The sequence below is a fragment of the Pleurodeles waltl genome, chromosome 1_2 (assembly GCF_031143425.1).
Source record: "Pleurodeles waltl isolate 20211129_DDA chromosome 1_2, aPleWal1.hap1.20221129, whole genome shotgun sequence".
Classification (NCBI taxonomy): domain Eukaryota; kingdom Metazoa; phylum Chordata; class Amphibia; order Caudata; family Salamandridae; genus Pleurodeles; species Pleurodeles waltl.
This window is the reverse complement of record NC_090437.1, coordinates 749,077,299-749,098,713: the sequence shown is the minus strand read 5'-3', so window position 1 is coordinate 749,098,713 and position 21,415 is coordinate 749,077,299. Positions and strand designations below refer to the sequence as shown.

At 40.5% G+C, this 21,415-nt stretch overlaps 1 protein-coding gene across 6 annotated transcripts in view; it reads right to left on the bottom strand.

Moving 5' to 3' along the window:
• FNIP2 (folliculin interacting protein 2) overlaps positions 1-21,415 on the bottom strand; it is a 328,137-nt gene that overhangs the window by 52,822 nt on the left and 253,900 nt on the right. For all 6 annotated transcript variants that reach the window (XM_069243372.1, XM_069243380.1, XM_069243398.1 and 3 more), the window contains 3 exons: positions 13,298-13,444; positions 13,046-13,215; positions 1,057-2,383 (listed from right to left, as the gene is read on the bottom strand). In XM_069243372.1, coding sequence (XP_069099473.1) covers positions 1,057-2,383; positions 13,046-13,215; positions 13,298-13,444 — 1,644 coding nt within the window. The remainder of the gene's footprint in view (positions 1-1,056; positions 2,384-13,045; positions 13,216-13,297; positions 13,445-21,415) is intronic.

Sequence of the window (21,415 nt, the reverse complement as noted above, 5' to 3'; positions counted from 1 at the left end):
TGGGATACATGACTAAAATAAACTGTCACATAGCTGATGAGCATCTCTTTGTTGTGGTGTCAGTTATCATTGTTTCAGAGTAGTCTTTGTTGCGCAAACAAACAAGGATTTATGAAATTTTTGACTACAGGTTAAACGTATTATCTCAGATTTTCGAAAGCCTATTTTAATCAATGCCCATGACCCTCGTAAGAGGGTAGCAGTGTACCAACCTCTATATAAGAAGTAGATGAACAGTTTGTGCTATTGGCACTGCTCTTTTTCATTTGAGGGATGGACTGGTTCACTTAATAAACTCAAAAGCACTGTACAAGATACATTGGAAACAATGCTTCACACTTAACCAGCTCGCTGTTCCTCTTTTCACTTGAATGAAGAGACAAGCTAATTGAAATATCGGGTTTAAGATTCAGTTGTTCCTGTACATTTGATGTTCTAGTGGTGAGGGGCCCTAACTGGAACCTCTATGATGTAGGGAATTAGTTGAGGATCTAGGAAAACTTGCGCCTTCATATTTGTGATGGACACAAAGCATATATTTTGCCAAATTGCACCAAAGATGCATACACCGTTTGACTTCAGAGTTGTCCGAATCAAGCTTCCAAGGGGATAAGAATATGGAGTCGACCAAGTGAGCCACTGTCTACAACAGTTTTGTATATGAAATGTAACAGTTTCAGCATTTTAATTCCCCGTACTTGCAGGTTTATTTACATATCACACATGTGCACAACATATATGTTCCTTCAAATCACTAATTTAACCCAAACACCACCAACCAGGTAGACAGATCACATAGCAATGCCATGAAGTAGAAATCTTTAACTGATGGCACTTTTAGTTTTCTCTAATCGTTGTAAAACTATAGGTGTTACTTTTACAGGAGAAAAAACTCTTCAACAATGAGAGCAAAAGAAAAATGATACCTCTGGTAATGAGAACTCTGGATTAGGGCGCAGAAATTTAAATCAGCTGAAATGATGAAGTCTTTACTTAGAGCAAAAGGGTACAATTTGAACAAATTCCTCCTGCTATCCCAATCCCAACACAACTTACCAGGGTAAAAGAAGTTCTTCTTCCACAAATTCTTCATGTTGTTCAATGGTAGTAGCCTGAGACGCAGCAGTTAGATTGCCTGTGCTACCTTCGTCATCACTCTCTCCAAGAGCACTGTCTGAGCTCTCATTACTTGGAATGTCTAGATCAACACTGAAGGCAATCTTTTTCATCAAATCCGCACAAGTGATACCGACAGGGCATCCTCGACTACACTTCTGTGTTGGAGAGCATGCTCTTTCTACAGTTAATGAACAACTATGCAGGCTTTTGGAGAACTCAGACACAACTTTAATATCAGAGGTTACAAAGTCCTTTCCAGATACCTCGGGTTGACCACTAACATCTGCGGTACTGGTTTCAATGTTATTACCATCCACAAAATATTCATCAAATATGCTTGTACTACCCTCACACGATGGAATCCTTGCATAGGAAACATTAGGCTTTATGCCGGGCTTCTCAGAGACTTTAAAAGCTGTGGTTTGGTCTTGGGCAAGATCGGTCCGTATTTTGATTGGGTCAATATCTTCAGTTTGTACTTCAGGTGATTTCTGGAATGCCTTTAAGGTTTCATCAATTTCTCTTCTGCAACTTTCAAAATCCGACTCCGAAGAGGCTGAGCTTCCAATGTTGAAAGTGACTCTCTCACACTCACTACTTCGCTGACTAAGCTTGTTTGGGCATGGGCGAGCAGATGAATGACTGGTTGGCTTTCCCAGTGTATAAGGTTTTGCCTTTTCTTTAACAAAAAGGCCAGAAGTCTCAGCCAATAAATCTACTGCCAGGGCTTGCCCCTCCAAACAATGTGCTGCAGCACCTGTAACATTAATTAAACATTCCCGCTTTGTACCTTTTGTTCCTGGTGCTACCTCTTTGCAAGGACCCAAACTACCGTAAACTGTCCTTTCAGGTGAAAGATGAGGGACATTTGAGCAGTGTTCCGGCTGCCTGTTGATCCTGGCTTCCACTTTCGTAGTTTCAAAGCTCTCTGAGCTGCTACATGGAGAGGATGCTGCATTCCTTCTACCACTAATATGAAGAAGGACAGGAGGCACAGTCGACGGTTCGTTCTTTACTGTGACAACCACATACTCCGATTCCTCAACCTCCCCCTTCTCAAGTGCAGTTGTAATCTTGCTCCCATTGAGAATATCTTCACCTTCTTTCTGTTTTGTGCTATGAGACAGCTGATTCTCCTGCAGTTCTGAGCAGCGTATAAAGTATGTGAGGATGTAAAGAATACGATGAACAAGATCTTTTCGTTTTCCAACCACAACAGTGCGAGTTAGTCTGACTGGAGATCCTATTGCACCATAGAGGTCACCTGTGTACAAATAAGGCAAAACAGGATAAGCAACAACCTTCAATTATACTCATTAGTGCTATACAAACTCATTTCAACTAGAAAAACGTTTTTTATATCATGATCCTTAAAGAAACTTTGGTTAATACATTTACACATTTTTGCTAGTTGCTTTTGTAATAGGGAAATACAAAGAGGCTTTCATGTCAAGGTAAAAACGGTGGAAACTTTGTTATAGGTTGATACTAATAAATCATTGAAAATAGGAGATAAAACAAATGACATACTACTCCATGTACACCCCTTAAAAAAAAAACAAATACAAAGGAAACCAGTTTTGCTGAGTTTGCTGTTTAATTGGAAAACCACGGATTGCACTGATATGGCCTGAAACATAGTACAACCTAGTTATTATGTAAAAACAACAAAAATAATTCCAATATGCTCTACAGCACGTTGCAAGCCATGTTCCTTCGCATCGTGAGCTATTACGTCCTTATTTCCTTCAGGGGGTCACAGGTCTTTATTTTAATCACATCCTCCCTTACCCTTTTTCTCCTAATGCTGATTAAGCAAATCTCCCACCACCCACGTCATCTGCCCTCCCAGACTAAATGCTATACAATCAAAAGCATTAGCAAAGCCAGTAAGTATGGCATTAGCTAACAGCCTTTTGGCTTTGTCAATGCTCGTGTGAAAGCTTTTTTTAAAAATCTTTATTTTTGAGGCGTAGCAGGGCCCTTGCTAATATGAAGAATCAACATTATCTAACAGCAACAAAAAAAATTCTGGACTCACAAATCACATTTTGCAATAGTAGTTCCTGGCACTGAAGAGAAGTACTTTGCCTGGGTGATCTCTTCGTGAAAGAGGGGAATGCTGTGACTCACAGTAAACTTATACAGTGGCTTAAGTGGACAGACCCACTGTCCCGTAATGTATGCTGTACTGTGTGTAAGAAAAAAATGTGAAAGACACAACAGAACAATGGCTAAAGAGGGCTGGCTGAAATCTGCAACAACTATATAACATGTAGAATTTTAGGCAAATAAGGTCTATGCTAATGCCAGACCTAAAATAACTATAATATGAGCAATCTTTTTCCATCTTATTCTCCCAATGGAATGTGTATTGCATCTATATACAAAATTACCTACATTTCCAACCACTTTAACTCATTTTTCCAGTCCTCTTCACAGCCACCACTGAGACTTGGATTTGGTGTGAAGCGGCCCTTCACACCAAAAATAAAATTTTCTCTTAGTTAGCACAAAATCAGACAGAACCATTACGACTCATCTCCTCTAGTCATTCTTGGCAATTTCAATATCGAGCTAAGAAATAAATACACTTCTAAACACTAATTCCAATTCCTCTCGCACAATGCAAACCACTGTACCTAATTCCTGTACGAAATCCTTGACTCATTTCCTACCCCTATAAAGACTTCTGCTTCTGACCACACTATTATCCATCCCATTTCAGTGCCTATAAGTAGGCTCCCACTAACCTAACAAACATGTTCCAAGATTCATGTCTATCGTAAATCAATTTTACAACAACCTAGAACAACTGCTTTACCCCACCTCTTCTGATACATTCAATGATACACTGAGATCAGGATTCATCTAACACTACTCATTATTCTAGCTGCCAAACCCTACAGGCACTGAGTTATCCCCATTATTCACTCAATGAAAATTAAAACATTTTACACTGTTCTGCAAATGGTTCAAAGCCAATTCTACAGACCATTTGGTCATTAGACAAAAGGTCTAAACAAGCTTGCAGCTGCACTGAACAGCTTAGGCTGACAACTTACTTGACTTAATCTCATCTCTCCACTCACATCCTCAACAACTTTTGTAATGTTAATGTACCATTATCAAGTTCCTCTGGCCTCCTAGGGCATTCTTTACTCAATCACCTCCATTTGTTCCAGACTTTTACTCATATTTGTTTTCTCAAATTGCTATCACCGAGTATACCATTGCTATCAGCCTCATTTCCCACTTCTTAGGTTTCTCTGGAAATTCAAGTTCAAGTCCATAAGCTATCTGCTCTAAGGCCTACATGTCCATCTTAAATGACCACCATTCTAGAATCTGCTAATCCCTCTTATGCACCATCCCACGTCTTCTATATTCAGACTGTCAAATCTCTGATTGCCTCAACCAGAGTCTTGCCTTGCATGACTTCTCTTCCACTACTTACTCATCTCAGGCCACTAAATTCCATGCTTTAAATCGGCTGTGGTCTTACTTCTACAGAAAAAAAGACAATTGTACATTCACCAATATTGTCTAACTAGTATCATAATTCCTAAACGTGCGTCTCCAAAACCTTGATAAATCTAATTTTAAACTGTCATGCCTCATTTCACATCCATCACAACCTATTTGATCCCCGATATTTAGGTTTGTGAGCTCTCCACTCCACAGACCACTGCCCTCTCACAAGCAGCCAATTTCAGTCCCACACCCCACCATTAGCAACTCTCTTCAATCCTCATAATCCTTCACCTCTCAGCAGTATTTGACACTGTTGATCACTCAATCCTGATATCTACCCTAATCACTTCCTGGTATCAGTGCCAAAGCTCTCAACTTGTTCTCCTCTAATCTTTCCAGCAGATGTTTCTCTGTCTCATGATGTGCATGTGCCGCTCCCTTAGCGGCTCTGAGGATCCCATCCCTCTGGCCAACATTCATAATTAGGGGAGAGGCCCTCGTCCCAAAGGGACAAAGTTTAACCTTTTAGGGAATGGGACATGTGCCACCTCCCCCGCTACCCCCTCCCTCCCCCCGAGCTGTTCACCGGCCCCAGGGACCCCATCCCTCGGGCCAGATGTGAGCAATCCCCCTGGGACACTGCAGTTCAATTTGCTCCCTCACAGAAATATGCTGCTCCCAACCACATCACAATAGGTGTTGGCTGGTTTGCCAGCAAGGGCAACTGGGTCATTAAAGCTCCCCCTATGATTTCAGCTGTTGTGGTGTTCTAGGTGGGCAGCCACTTTGAAAAAATAATAAGCTCCTGCTGGCACCCACTATGGATACTGGTTGGGGACCTGGCTAGGGCAGTGTGAGTCTTGAGCATTCCCCATGACCCACAACTAAAAATAATGGGCGAGTGACCCATATGAAACCCCAAAATTAATAATAATAAAAAAAGAATAATTCATGAGCGGTCAGAGCCACCCACTTATTAATCACTTCTCCTGAAAAAACACCCTCCCCTCCCTCACATAATGCTCTATGTGGGCTATTTTAAATTATATTTTTTGCTTCCTGGTGGTGCCAGTAGAAGGGGCAGGGACACCACCAATCGTTTTGTCAATTTGTTTATGCTGTTAGGGGGCTGCAGGGAGCATAGAAGACCCCTAGCAACATAAAAAAACATAGTAAGTCTCCTGGGTTATTGAATCCATGACCACAGAAGAGGTTAGCACTTTTTTATTTTACCAAAGGACTCCAAGTTGGAGCTGTATGCTCTTCAGCTCGAGTGAAGAGGCCCCTTGTGGTTGGTTCTATAGATGCACTTTGTGGCTTGAAAAATGTTAAAAATAAAAAAGATTCAAAGACCTATTTAGTTTTTGTTAATGCTGTATCAAAATAATTTGAGACAGTCACAATTAGAAACACGAAGTTATGAAATATACATTTAATTAAAGTTATTGGTGACTTTTTGACAGAGTAAATAGGTCTGCTTTATAGAGGTGGATGTGCTGACCCTCTTGATAAAGCCGACAGGCCTGCTGCTTTTTATATTTTGGAATTCTGGCCCTTTGACAAAGTCAGTAGGTGTGCCTTACTGAAAACAACAATTTATATTATTACATGACATAGTTGTGAGCAGCAGCGGGGTTTAGAAGGCCAAGCATGGCAGGGAGTTGGGCACCCATGAGTGCCAGACCCACAGTCCAACCCCACGCCACAGAGGATTAATTTAAAACACATTGTGGGACTTTTGATTGATTATCTGTACTTACTGGATTACGGGTGCTCTTGGTTTCTTTTCTTTGCTGAGGACAATTTTGGGACTGTCTGGTACGAGGTTGTAGGGGAGGTACCTCGTTAGAGCACCGTATAGTTTATTATTATAATTATACTGATGGTGTGCGCCATTCCATTTAATACCACCCCTCTTTAGTGATTCAACCCCACACCACACATGGAAATGGACATCATACTTTACATTAAAAAAATTCATAGAAATTGATTGAAAAAAAAAACCAAAAGGTTAAAGTAACATTATAGTTAGGAGTTGTAATATTAGGTCACTTTATATTACAAAACCCTGAGCAATTCAATGAAAAAACGCAAAGGTAAAGGGACATAAGGTTAAAAGAACATTATATTTGGGTGAAAATGTCAGTTAAAACATACTATTTTGAAATAACACCACTGAAATTCACCAGTAAGTTATCTCAATTAACTAGAACGTGTGCCCTAAACTAGCTACTCACGCCCTTGTCATGCATTGCTAAATACCTCACATATTACATTACTTATGACGAGTTCTATGACACATTGATCATTATCACTGCAACATTTGGCATGGCATCGTTGATGACAACACTGTACATGGTGGTGAGAGTTAGTTACTTTACGAGTTATAGTTACTTCAGATAACTATATATTTATATGTGGGTGTATATGTTTGTGTGTGCATATTTATATGTTTGCATACATACACACTCACAAAATTAAGTTTTCAGCCACGGTTCATGACATCTTGCTGAAATGGCAATGCTGATTTTCCTTGTTAAACAACTACACATAAATACATCTACAATACTCAGTAACAAAATTAATTCCCTTTCCTCACTAACAAATAGTCATTTTGCCATTCAGTGTAATCCCAAATATAAAGTGGAATAACATAATCCACAAAATGCATAATCCAAACCTGCAACGTCTGATTTTACAAAGTGAACTTACTCCACACCGAACAGTTCACTTACATGCAGAACATAAGAAACTGATTTAAATGACTGCCTCAACATGCCTGTGAAACGCTTCATCACCTACAAATGAGAAATGGTATAACCTTGAAAATCAGTGTGATACACTAGAGATGGTCTTTGAACTCATCGAATCCTAACACCAATATTCCTTCTCTTCATACATTTCAAGTCCTCCAATACCACTGTGTTTCATGGTTACTATATTTGGAGTGTTTGAACAAAAGATGCACGTAGAGACTTATGCAGCCTCCTCTCACGTCTCAAAAATTTCATAAAATTCGAGAATTGCTTAGAATTGGTTACTGTCCTATAGGTCCCACATCCTCTATCCCTTCTAAAAATATGTACATGTCCATAAAAAGATACAAGCCCGCACTACGGCGATCGTACCTTGATCTGCGCACATCAGACAAAGCTAACAAAAGGCTTTCCACACAGCATAAGTGGAGGACCCTCAACATAAAAGGGTTCAGTCATGTTAAAGGTGAAACATAGGTTTATTCCATAGTTATTAAAACCTGACAGTTAACTGATAGATAAGGCATGCGTATATGATGTCAACAGGAGAGACATTTAGGACCTGACTTAGATATTGGCTGATGGGTTACTCCGTCACAACGGGAATGGATATCCCGTCAGTTGAAATCTGAATCCTATTATTTGCTGTGGGATTTAGATTTCAGCGGACGGGATATGTGTCACCGTTGTGATGAAGTAACCCATCCGCCAATATCTAAATCAGGCCCTAAGTGCTTTGTGCTAATGGCACTACAACATGTGGACATCTAAGGAGAAAACCCAAAACTGGGTTCCTACCTAGTGCTATCTAGTATTATTGACTGTTTAAAATCTTAAAATCTGTAGCTAGTGTGTGCATTTACTTAAAAACAGGGGTATTTGTAGTTATGCCTGTAATGCTTTTTACAACAAGCTCCAGTTATGTATATTACCTATGAATGCCATATTATTGGAGCCTACCATTGAGAAAAGGTTGTACAAAACTAAATCCTCTATATTATCGATCTAAACTTCCATTTAGCAAGGACCCACTTAGGTTCGTAAACCAAGATACGCTGAATTATCAAACTGACAATGCTAAACAGTCCGTGACACGGTAGCAGAGAAACCCAAATCAAGCAACAAAGCAGCAACATATTGCTACACGTAATATCAACAAACACACAAAAAAAGCATGCATATGCAATGACGCTGCGGCTAAGGAATCCAAAAGCACTTACTACCTATATGTTCTCTAAAAACACACATACAACTACAGCGTATCATTTTAAGCACACCTGCAAGTCTCCAGTACTACCGCCAGATGGCAGCATCATACCATTAATTTAACTTTGTCTTTGTGCAGTGTCTTAAAAGCAACATTGGATTCACTCTAGCGAAAGTAAATACGAAGAGTCAGGAAGACAGACCGCTTTCCCGCATGGAAACAGACAGTTGTCCTAAAAGAGTATATGTATAAAGCAATCGTGGGGCTAGTGAGAAAAAAAAGATAGTGAGATTTAAAAAAAAAAAAAAATAGCCTGCCTCTTCCAACTTAGACGACGACAATTACATAGAACGATCTGTGGGCAGAGTGAGCAATGTCGGAGAAGGGGAGGGAAACGGGGCCAGAGGAGTACATCACAGGTGATGATTTACTCCGAGGGGAAGCAGGGGGCGGGAGTGAAGCGCCAGTAAAGGTCGAGCAGAGGGACGGCTGCGGAGCTGGGGATGATAGGCGGGAGGAGTAGGAGAGGGTGGGAATGGTCACTCTTCCGTGTTGGCCCAGGACCCGGATGGCAACCCAATGGTGAATGTTACTTGAATTGAATGATTTTAGCTCCTGATGGAAGAAGAAGGGTAGAAATGACTGATCTCGACTGTGATGCAATTCCTGATTGAAAGTTTGGAGTCCCCTACTGATGTGAGTGTGTGGGGCCCCTTCAGCATGTCGTGCAGGGGGGTCGGGGTCGGGTTAGATTTTGAGAAATGAAGGAGTCACTGGGGTTTTCAAATCCGGGCAGATGAAGATAAAGTGATATTTAATTCACAAGAATGAAGTGCCATATGTTGGATTAATTCATTACCAAAGGTAAGAGAAACTGGGGGTTTACCAAAGGAATATACCGGACAGTGATGTTTCAAAGAAACATGCCAAACACATGAAAGCCTATTCTCGGTTTCAGCCCAATATTGCCCATCAGTGGCCACATTTTAGAGTAAGTACATAGCCCACTAAGAGGAAGAGTGTTCCAGCCCCTTCAAATCCTGAGCAGGTTACTGAATGACTAATGTAATAAAAATAATAATAATAATTTTAAAAAAAACATCAAGCGGCAGAGAGTGATTAATCAAGGGGGTGCACTTCCTAATGTGGACGATGGCGTAACTGTGCTACTACTCTTTTGTGTATTTATGCTAAGGAAATTCATATGAGTTTAGCAAATGGACATGCTGGAGTTTTGCGGCTTCCGTGAGATGATCGGGCGACATTCATCTAAGGCTGTGGGCCTGGGGCACAGGGCAGAACAGTCAGACAGGTTGCAGTTACTTCCCTGAGAGAGCCACGTAGCTCGATACACAGAATTAATGGAAGAAGAATGACAAGACAGCAAGTCCTAGCAGTGTTTTCTGAAGTATGACTTTGTTTTCCCACAGCAAAGGTGGCTGTAGCGCTTCCCTTAATGCACTACCCTGGAGCCCCTCAAATGATAGCAACAGGAAGCGTACTAGAATCTCGAAGACATGGCGACTCAGGGGAACCTCCCTCTGAGGTAATAAATTGTTGTTGGTGAAACGTGAACCCCAGAAGCAAATACTTTTGGGTGGGTGTATACGGTCATTGAAGGCACAACAGATCAAGCTGTTCTGTACCGCTGACTAGTAGCCGGTAGAAAGGGTGAATGATGGGTGGATGAAGAATGAGTGCACCTGCAGGAATCCAGGCTACGTCAGTACCGGATAACTGCATCTCATGTTGAAAGCTACAGTGGAATGTCCACGCCTTTCCCGCCTTCAGAGAGGCTGCCTCATGAAAGGCAGAGAGAGGAAAACGAACCCTGACGGAACAAGGTCACTATGCAGATAGTGGTGGAGGTGGTAGCCAACCACAGCAGTTTAGCAGGGACACCCAAAGTGCAATCAAACAGAGTTGTAGGGGCCTCCTCCCATTGGGAAACCAGTGAGAGGAGTGAACAATGCATCTCAGGAACTACACCAACCTACCAGATTATAGATGTATGTAATGCCATTAATTGTGTTTGACCGCTGACTTTGTGTTTCACCACTGCACTTATTAGTTGTTCAATGTTCACCAGTAGCACATTACATGTTGTATTCAGTTTAGCTGCCTATTGGCTTTAACGTGCCATTAGACATTACATTGTGTATTCTGTTTAGCTGATTATTGGCTTTAACATGGCATTAGATATTACATTTTGTATTTAGGTTAGCTGCCTATTGGCTTTATCGTGGAGTGAGACATTGCAGATGAGCTGTGTTTTTCCACATGGTAGACCAAGCGGTGTTTTTCGTATTGTGTTCACACCGAACCCTAGCATGATAAGAGAGCGTATATTTTGTGTTTTCCTCTCTACTCAGCCCTGGGAACAAGCGAGGTTTGGAGACTTGGCCACTCTCCAACTCTTGTTCTGTTCCCACTCTGATGTACAGTAGCCAGCATGTTTTGACTAAGGGGCCTGTTAGCAGGCTTTTCATTATAAGACGGTGTCCCTGGGCAGCAGCAAGGGGGAATTTTCCAGGACTTCAGTCAGGAGCGCACGTCAGCTGCCTGACCTCCCGTTTGGGTGGAAAATCTTTTTCTCACAGTTGAACAGGAGTCATCAACTTGCAGGCATGAGAAAGATGACGAGCAGTGATAGGCCCTACGGTGATGAATTTTGACTTTTATTCTTTGCTTTGAAGTTATGCTATAATATAATCACATGTATTTGCTGTTTACATTGCAATTGAGAAGTACTCTGATATATTTTGCTTTCATTGCTGTGACAACTTTTAAACGTGTGCTTCCAACCTTCTAATCTCGCCTCTCCTCCTGGTGAAGTAATAATAAATGTCTTCTTTAAACTAAGAAGTGCATTCCATAGAAGTTTTGTCAGCTCGGTCATAAGATAAAGGAAAGCAAAACAATGTACTAGCCAAGACCACATGGTTTTGGAACAAATACTGTCTTAAGACCACCAAAAAACAAAGTCCAAAGGCCTACAGGTGAGTTATGTGACTTATTTGTGCTGGAGAAGCCAGTTGTGTGGCAAAGGGACCTCACAGTTTGGGAGTCAAACAGTGAAAATAAATGGGGAAGGGAATCTGGCCACCTACTCTAGTGTTGTGCACCAGAATATACCTGCACCATACCAAGTACTTCACTAAATCATAATAGGTTGTGAGTGCTCTTTTAGGTTCCCCGTGAGAAATCTAAGGGCGTAGACATGTAGGAAATCTTAACATGTCTTTATGCTCACATTTTGAAGAGTTTTCATTTTATATAGAAATTGATGTTTAATTAAATAACATTGAATAGTCTAAAACAAGTCACATGTGAACATTTTTCTATGGGTAGGCGCAAATGTGGTAATACCTGAATAATGGCAAATTACTTCAGCAATTTTTGGAAGTTAGAAATAAGCAGACTGGAGGCACTCTGACATGAGCTGAAATAAATGTATTTGCAGTCAGCAACATGGCCTAGCTTGAGCACTAAGGGTTTCATCACTGGTACTCAGATACACTGGCACCTATGAGCCAGCAGCTTGACAAAACGTCAAGTGGCTGACCTTCAGTTCGCTGAGAAGTTTAGATCTCTTGTTAATGGTTGCAAGTAAGGTGGACCTGCTGGTAGAGTAGAGGAATGGTGGAAGTTTATGCATTAAAGAAAGAGGAACTGTAAGATTGACGGCACTAGCACAGGCAAAAGAGGCGTACATTGAAAAGGACCATAGAACAACCCCGTTTGAGATGAGTATATCATTAAAACAGCCTCATCTGGTGTTACCATGAACACTGCTCCTCTTCACCCCTATCTTCATCAGGTGTCTCACTGAGCTCAATCTTATTGTAAACTGAGCTGCTACCCTTTTGGGTGGGAGGACTGACACCGACAATATACTAAATACAATTAAATGTACCAGTCAACTACATGTAAAAGGTACTTTCAGATACAGGGCATCCTAGCAAAAAGGAGAGCATAACCGCTTGCCCTTATGTAATCCAGGCAAGAGAAGTTTTGGGAATAACACATCTGAAAAGATAGTGCCAAAATGTTAAGGTCAGCGACTCCCTGCATTGTTTTTTTTTTTAGAAGATAAACAAGCATTACAAAGGTTGGGAAGACAAAAGGAGGAATTAACTGGGTAACTGCATACAAATTAGAAGCCAGACTTAGTGAAACACATTTCCAGTCCTACTTGTAGCAATCTCTGAAAGTCCACACAGAGGGATAATAAACATTCTGAAAACAGCAGCTTCGTTCAGCCTTTACATAAAGAAAAAAGCTAAATGCTAAAACTTAGTAACATTATTTAATGACTGTTACTCTCTTCTGGCAATGCACAGATTCTGCCTACATTGTATAGGGGACACAACAATCTTGCTTCATACAGCTGATAAAGTCGAACACAATAAGTTATATATATATGTGGAGGGCTCTGTGGCTTTCTTCAGCATGAACTGTGACACATTTCGCATGCTCGTGTACTTACCAAGTTGTGCCCAGAGTGGATTATAAGGATGGGATTTTGCCAGCAAGTTGACAGACTGGGAGGCATGCTTCTCAGAGAAGGACTTAATAGGAGGATGATCGTTTGGCATTACTGTGGGCACCCATGCCAGATGGTAGGTCAGCACAGCAGTAAGTAAAGCAGCCAAAAACCTGGCAATACAAATAATCACTTTAAAAGAAAATGAAAATGTTGTACAATATTATAAAAAGCAGTACAAAGATGACCACATACTGGTTCTTGTTGGTCTGCTCTGTTAGAAGAGTCAGTTCTTTGAGAAAGTGATGGCAGAGCTGGCTCTTTTCAGGCATGTTGGACATCATGGTCAGCCACACTGGTTCTGTGATCCGAGGAATGGAGTATAGATTCCAAATTGTTTCCCTATGAAAAAACAATTACTCTTACACGTGCAAAGAGCCAAACAACACATACTAGAGGATAAATTCTAGTTGACGTATTCAACTTTAAATTGAAACACAGACCTTGGTTTTTACTGCCATTCGTTCCATCAATATACTGCAATTTGGTTCAGCAATATTAAAAGCGTGATTGCCCAAATTCTTGACCAATAACCATTACAAAATAGCATGTCTATTTGACTTTGTTTTTTCTTCACTGCAAAAGCACGCCATCTACCTACTAATAAGTTCAAAAGACCTTCATGGATGCCTTTGATCTACTATAAACAAGAAAACTGTTCATAAGCAGCTACCTCACCTTTTCTACTTCCCTCTAGCACTTTAAAGTAACTTCAGGATGGCACTAATTGCTTTAGAAGCAATGCACACAACAAAACACATTAAACCGAGCTTTCAGAAATAGATCTGTCTAATTGAAATTCTTTGAACACTCCTCCAATACTACATTTTTTTCAAGTAGGGAGCTCCTAATTTTTGGCCGCAGCTATAAAGAACTCAATTACTTTTGTATATGGGGAACAGGAGGAGTCAATCAAAATGTGAAACTATTCAGCTAACCAGTTGATGGATGAATAGACCTTCAAGAACTGGATAAATTTACATTTGAAATGCCAATGATAGTCTGTTTTTACTGAAAATATTTTTAGTATCCATCGTGAAACAGCTACAAGATGCAACACACCACCAATGCTCTTCATGTAATCGAGAAGGTATATTAAGGTCTATTTAAGGATACTGGATTGTCAAATCACAGACAACTGCAAACCTTTATATACCACAAATAATGTTTTGTGCAAGGTTACATAGTACTATAATGCATGAAAACTGGTGGATATGAAGGGATGGAAGGGACCATGCCTAAATGAAAGGTACGCATTGTCCTTTCCAATGCCATTCATACTGGGCTCACATTGGGCCACTTGAACAAGATGCTTCTGCTCACGGTCTGACATTAAAAGTGGTATTATATTGTTTGATATTCCCAAAATGTATCCCACAGAACCAATGTATCCAGATCTTTATGAAAAGAATCTCAACAGCGGCACTAAATAATTGTCCGTCATCATGAAAACATTGGATTCCAATATAATACATATTTCTTTACCTTAATTAGGGTTTTTGAACAATTTAACATGTATGTCTCAGAAATGCTCCAGTCAAATGCTATTTACCACTATTTATTTCCACTAGGACACCAATATTTTTCTCCCTGGTTCAGAGAAAGAACCATGAAACAGTTCCTGAGAGGACTTCCATCCTCTAAACATTTTGTCTCGTAACATGTAGTTTTAGCATCTGATGGCACCAATTCTGATTGTACTATATTTTATTTTCTTGCACTGAAACTATGTAGAGGTGTTCATAGATACAATTGCATTGATGGTACAAGGGAATATATTTTATGTCTGCCATAGAAAACGTTCTCCTGCAAGAAAAACACTGGCCTTTCTTTCCCAGTACATTAATGTATTATATACTTATTGATTTTCATCCTTGTGTAGTTTTTCCTGCAGATAACATTTTCAAATTGCCATGATCTTATCTAGCAGCGTTCATGCATGTAAGGAAAAAAATAGAAATCACAAAATACCTTATAGTTTCTGAGGTGGCCTTACTAAAAAAAAAGTCCAGCGATGACTTAAACATTGCTATCTACTGCAAGAAAGCATCTGTAATAAATTGTGATTTATCTCTAGTATTTGCTATTCTGCCTTTCAAAAATAAAAACAAATTGTACTGACAACGGATTTTAGGAGTCAAACTTGCTCACAGACAACTATATGTTCATTAATAGCAAATTCACACTGGGGATTCTGTTGCATTAAGGGGTACATACATGGAATAAAACGGGAAATGTGGTAGCAAACTGGCTGCCACTCCCTTTTAAGTACAGTACGATGTACACAAAAAACGCTGTCTCTATAAACAGCTATCCGAAGTATGCCATTCTACGCACTGCTGAAGGTTAAAATATTTTAATGAGTGACTAACGGAGCAACAACTGCTCAAAGGGGAAAACAAAACAAGATTTGGTGCAACTTAAAATACAGTAGTAGTCTACTTGTATCCAGAAAAAATGCCTTCCATTGTATTTAAATGTGTATTTGAACAAGTTACTTACCTTCAGTAACAATCTTTTTGGTGGATAGGTTAGTTGAAGATTTCTCACCTGTAGGATCCTATCAGGCGCCAAACTGGGTCTGGAAACTAGAATAGCTCTCCTGCATGAATAAGTGGCCCCATGGCTCTACACCAACTCCAGGGCCCTCTTTGCATACAAGTCACTGAGCCATGTCAAGGCACAGCGAGGTCAGTTCCCCATCCTTTTTTTCACTTGTGAAGGTGGAGATGAGGCTGGGAAGACTGACATAACATAAAATATATGAAGCTAGAGTGGAACCTTATGAAAGAAATGCAGGGCCATTGCTTAGAAAGGGGAAAAGGGATGGAATGGCGAAGAATCTGCAGGTAAAGTATCCACCAGAAAGATCATTATTGAAGGTAAGTAACTTATTTTTCGGGTGGATACGTCAATCTGCAGATTCATCAGCTCTTGAACTGATACCCAGGAGATAGGCCTGAGAACATAGTTAAGCCAGAAGTCTTGCAGAGCCTGAGAACATAGTTAAACCAGAAGTCCTGCAGAGCCAATCTAATGAAACAGTCGTCTCAGGCAGCCTTTGGAGCCTGGTGACGATGTGCACAGATTGCCTGGTCGCCGACCAGCAAATATAAAGCACCATTACGCCCCAGGAAACACTCAAAGAGGCTAGCCTTAGATATGGTGGAATGAGCCCCCATTACCTCCAGAGGATGCGTCTTGGTCATGGCATATTATATCTTACACAAGACGATCTACCAGGAAACTGTCTGCTTTGAATTGCCTTAAAGTTCTTGTGGCCAGCGCAACTTAAAAAAACTTGTCCAACGAAAAGTGTTGAGCCCTATCAATGAATAAGTTAAGGATCTCACAAGGGTTTAAATGAGGTGGCTGTTCCGTCTAGTTGGTGGGATACAAAGGCAGAAAGAACACTAGCAAAGTAATGGAAATGTCCACATGAAAGTACACGTTTGTCTGCAGGACCAACTTGCCTGGAAAACAAAAGTGTAACAGCTATTTCCTGCAGCTCACTAACATACCTAGCCAGCATGACAGCAATTAGGAAAACAGTATTCATAAGTAGTCTCAGGGAATAATTATACATGGTTTCAAAGAGAACAGATCAAGAACGAAAATACAATATTAAGATCCCACTGAAGCACCACAAAGGGTGAGGGGGAAAACAAGTATATCAGCTCCGTCATAAACCATGACAATAGGTTATTGAATAATGAAAACTAATCTGGTGAACAAAGAAAATTGAAAGAGCCAACACATTAACCTTAATGATGTTCACAGCAAAGCCTTGCCGGGCTCGAGATAATGCAAAATGCAACAGTTCAGACAAGTGTGTGCTTGAGGGTATGAACATCCATTCCTGCTCACCAGGAAACAAACCCCACTGTTCAGTGGAAAGGGAATGAGCTAAAAGGATAACATGTACCACATCTGTGGGCAAATGGAAGAAACTCGAATTGCTCTACTCGAATTTCAGGCATGAAGCTGGAGGCTCTGAAGGTTTGGATGCAGGACCTGGACCCTTCTGCTGCTACAGAAGGTTTGCACTGAGTAGAAAAGGAAGAGGAGTGCACAGGGGGAACATATCTTCCTACTATACCCTTCAAAGCCAATTCAGCACAATTTTAAATTGACAAGTACTTGAGGGCTACCACTGCACCAGAATTGGCCTTTTCAAAAGGAATCAATTATTGGAGCATTGCAAGCAACAAAGCCGGATATTCAAGACTTCAGCCTTCTACTCACAGATTCAACATAGACCTACTTTAACTAATCACGCCAGACCTTCACAAATTAATTCTTAGTACTAAGAAGGCACTCAGACAGTGTTGGTGGAATGGCTCCCAGCACAATCTTAAACACCAACAACCTTCCTTGTTGCATTCTGGTAATCAACAACTGGATGTTGATCCTGAAATCTTTTCATCAGAACTAGTGCCAGGTATCCTAATGTAATTGTCAAAATCTGCAATGTTAAGTTTTGCTAGCATTAACCCCATCTATATTAGCAGTCTTGAAGACAGCCTTCTCCAACTCTTCACAATAGGATAATCCCACATTTGACATATCCAGAAAGTGCACCCATAGTTGCCATCCTAGTTCTTTCAATACAAACACACCTATTTGGGTCTCTTGAATGCTATGTTTCACTTTCAGACTGTGAAATGCTGCTGCACGGCTAATGTCAAATCTAAATAACAGAAAGCACATCCTGTTGTCGTCTGTGACTGGCACAGTTTGTGCAGCTCAAGTTACATTTCTTTAGGCACCTGGAATTCTACAAAAGAAGGTGGAAAAGGCTGACAGACATGTCGTCTCAGATTGGTGCCTGTGCTCCTGACATGCCTATTCCGAAAAAACACTGAAACCAATGGACTTCCTTGATTTAAGGTTGTAGAAATTCCTTACTCTTATGAAACAAAGCACCCAAAGCTCTGATCACTAGGCTTTTGCTATGTTGAGCTACCATCAAATTCTCATTTCATACCAATCTCCTCCTCGGTTCCTAGTGGGAAAATGACATTCTTTAGGTGAATCTGTGATTTACAAATATTGAAGATAACTAAAAGAACATTCGATTTATGTTTCTAATACAGAGTGATCCTGGATGAGAAATGGGCTTAAGTTTTCCCTTAGAGAGTGGAATTAGAGGAAATGTGCACTGCTTCATTGCTTAGGGACAAGTAATCTTACCACATACACTGACACAGCTCATTTGGAGGCCATTTGGATTACTGTCCAGTTAGAACATCCACTGCAGTTCACAGTGCTCTGGCAACACGGCAATCCTCACACTTTACTGTAATTGGAAGAAGAGGTTGTATTTTCAACGTGCTGAACAAGCTGTCCCTTGCTTTAGAGACAGATGGAGCTATTCTATCTTGGGAGGCATATTGAGAAAGGTGCTGTAGTGTTAAGTGTACTACAGTAAACTAGCCTGACTTTTATTCTTTTCACTGTATTTTTTTTTTTACAGGTATATAATTTGAGTGACACTTGCAAGAGTGGCACTGGGAGCTGTGTAAAACTACAAATGTGCACCTTAAAAAATTCAAAATCAGAATTATGCAACAGTTGTTTGGCTGAGGCTGTAAGTGGCAGCCACATGCTAATTGGTCATAAGATTCAAATTTAATTATATAGCTAAATAAATGCATGGAATTCAGCTATTTTCAATTAATACATAAATGTTTTCGTTTCCCACTCACTCTCCATTGTCCATGTGCCTACCCATCATGACCCACTCTCCAATGTTCATGCGTTTCCCCATCCCCCGCCCCGTTGTGTGTGCTTCCGCATTTTTCTCCCCCTTCTCACCCGAACTGCATCCTTCTCTCCTGCCTTCCCTCACTCTGTTGCCTCTACTCCACCCGCACCACAATACACTACCTAAATTGCAATAGCTCGATTTGCAAAATATCATAAAAGGGCATTTCACACAACTTTTAATTTACTGAGTCATCTTGGGTTGGTAAACAAAAAAAATTGCAAGTCTTACTTTGTACATGCATGCGTCCATGTTTGTGCGTCCTAACAAAATGACACGATGGCCACATCATATCACATTCAGGTTTTTACATTATTTTAAGCAGTGCTGCTCTACAGCAGCACTTGAAATCACTGTCAAAGCCAATAGGTCTCACAGTTAAGACCTACTGGCTTTGTGTTTGCTTGTTTTAAACTGCAGCTTTAATAATGCTCTGTGTCCCGTCTTCCGTCTTGGTGACTGACTGACAGCAGGTATTGTGGACTGAGAACTCACCTGTAAGAAGTTATTACAGTTGCGCAGCTACATCATTTCTTTATTACAAGCGACTCAGTGTGTCGTAAGTGGCCTGTCATAAGGAAATTAGAAAGTGTTCTTTATACAAGGATTGTAGAATCCCTGGTATTACTGTTGTTGTAAATTTGCTATAAATAAGTGTGAAATTTAGGTTTAATTTTTTAATTGAAAAATAAAACACACTGCATAGTTCAAATTTCTTTATTATGAAACTGAGTAATCAATGTGGAAGCTGCTAGAAACAGAGAGATCCTATTAGCAACAAGGTCACTGTACAGATGCAGTACCACATTACATAGCATATGTTTTTATACTTCAACCGTTTGCGTTCTGAAAATAATTTCAGAAGGGAAACAGATTTTAGCTTTTTTTTGTGGGGGGGGTGGGCGCAAAGAGTACACAGATATGGGGCCCCATTCAGAAATAGCCAACTGCAAACTGCAGCACCCCCGTATGGAAGTAGCTCAGTTGTAATGCGTACCAGCTAGGGGAGCTATCTGACATTACGGTAACATGGAGACTTCTGACACAGATATTCACTCTTTTGCAGGCACCTGCACTGCTAATTTTGTTTAAAATGTTCTATCAGCAAAAAATATTAATGACTTATAACACACCTTTGCAATAGAGGTGACACTTCCAAACATTTACAAGATATCAATGTATGAGCTATGCCTATGGTCAGGCAAGTGCTCTGCACCAGAAATTGAGGGCAGCGGTGAACAGTAATACCAGACGATTCTATAGTATTTTTTCGCTACCATTCCTTAAATAAATAATGACACTTTAATAATACTGTAATAGTCTTACTTCTTTGAGACGTTATGGGGAACAAGTTTTACCATTACCAAACTAAGGGCCCGATTTGAATATTGGCAGACTCCGTCACAACGATGATGGATATCCTGTTCGCCAAAATCTAAACCCCATAGGAAATAATGGGATTTTGATTTTGGCAGACAGGATATCTGTCACCAATGTGACAGAGTAACCCATCCATCAATATCTAAATCAGGCCCTAAATGTTACATATTTTAATGACTTGTGAAGCAATGATCTCCGAGCATCAAAGTCGGTATTTGCTGGAGTTCCAAATCAAAGTGAACTCTAAGATATCCAAATGCCATACCTGAAAGTCCACCAGGGACAGCAGAAACCTATCTATGGAATGGCCTATTTATTAAAAGAGTTAACAATAATGAGTTTGAGAGATCTTTGGGCAGTTCTATCCACTTGGACAACTTTGTTTCCCGGAGTTCCATGATTGAATTAGTGGCATTCAACCAGCCTTTCACTAAAGATCTCAATGTCCTGCGAAGAATGTAAGGTTCAGCCTCATTTACCAATAAGAAGAATCATACTAGTGTAACACATCAGTATACATAATGTATTCCATCAGGCTGAAAACAACCAGTGTAATCTTTGCAGAGTTGTTTTAACAGGGACTTGAGCATAAGCCCATCTACAACTCTTGTTGCATGGTTTTGAATTCTGTGTTAGGATCGCAGGCTGATCTTTCCATTTTATTTTGCTCCGGCAGACTTCAACAAATCAAAAAACAAAACTACATTTAAAAAAACTACAATTTTCGATCAATCCACTCCTTCATGTCAAGCCACTTCTCCGGACTACTCCTCTTACCTTTCTACTCCGGTGGACACATAAGTGTGCCTTAATTCCTTTTCCTTATTGTGTTTTCTGCTTGATTTACACATGTTTTTCTCTGTGCATGTTTGACTGTGCGAAGTTGCTTAACCAATGAGTGCCCCCCAAGGCTCCTTTTGCGGCTGTGTGGGCAATTTCCCTGCACCGGGGTCACGCGAGTGCGGTGAGTGACACAGCTCGAGAGGGAGACTGTCTCTGTGAGACATGCTACGTGCATCTTGCTGATCTGCGCCAGACGTAAATTCCTTTCTCGGTGGTTGTCAGGGATGCAGAGCCTGTCCAAAGTCTACTTCCCCAGGACACCTGAAATCCAAAAACACCCAACGGGGTCTGTAATCTTGTTTTCAGCGGCATTAATGCCCATT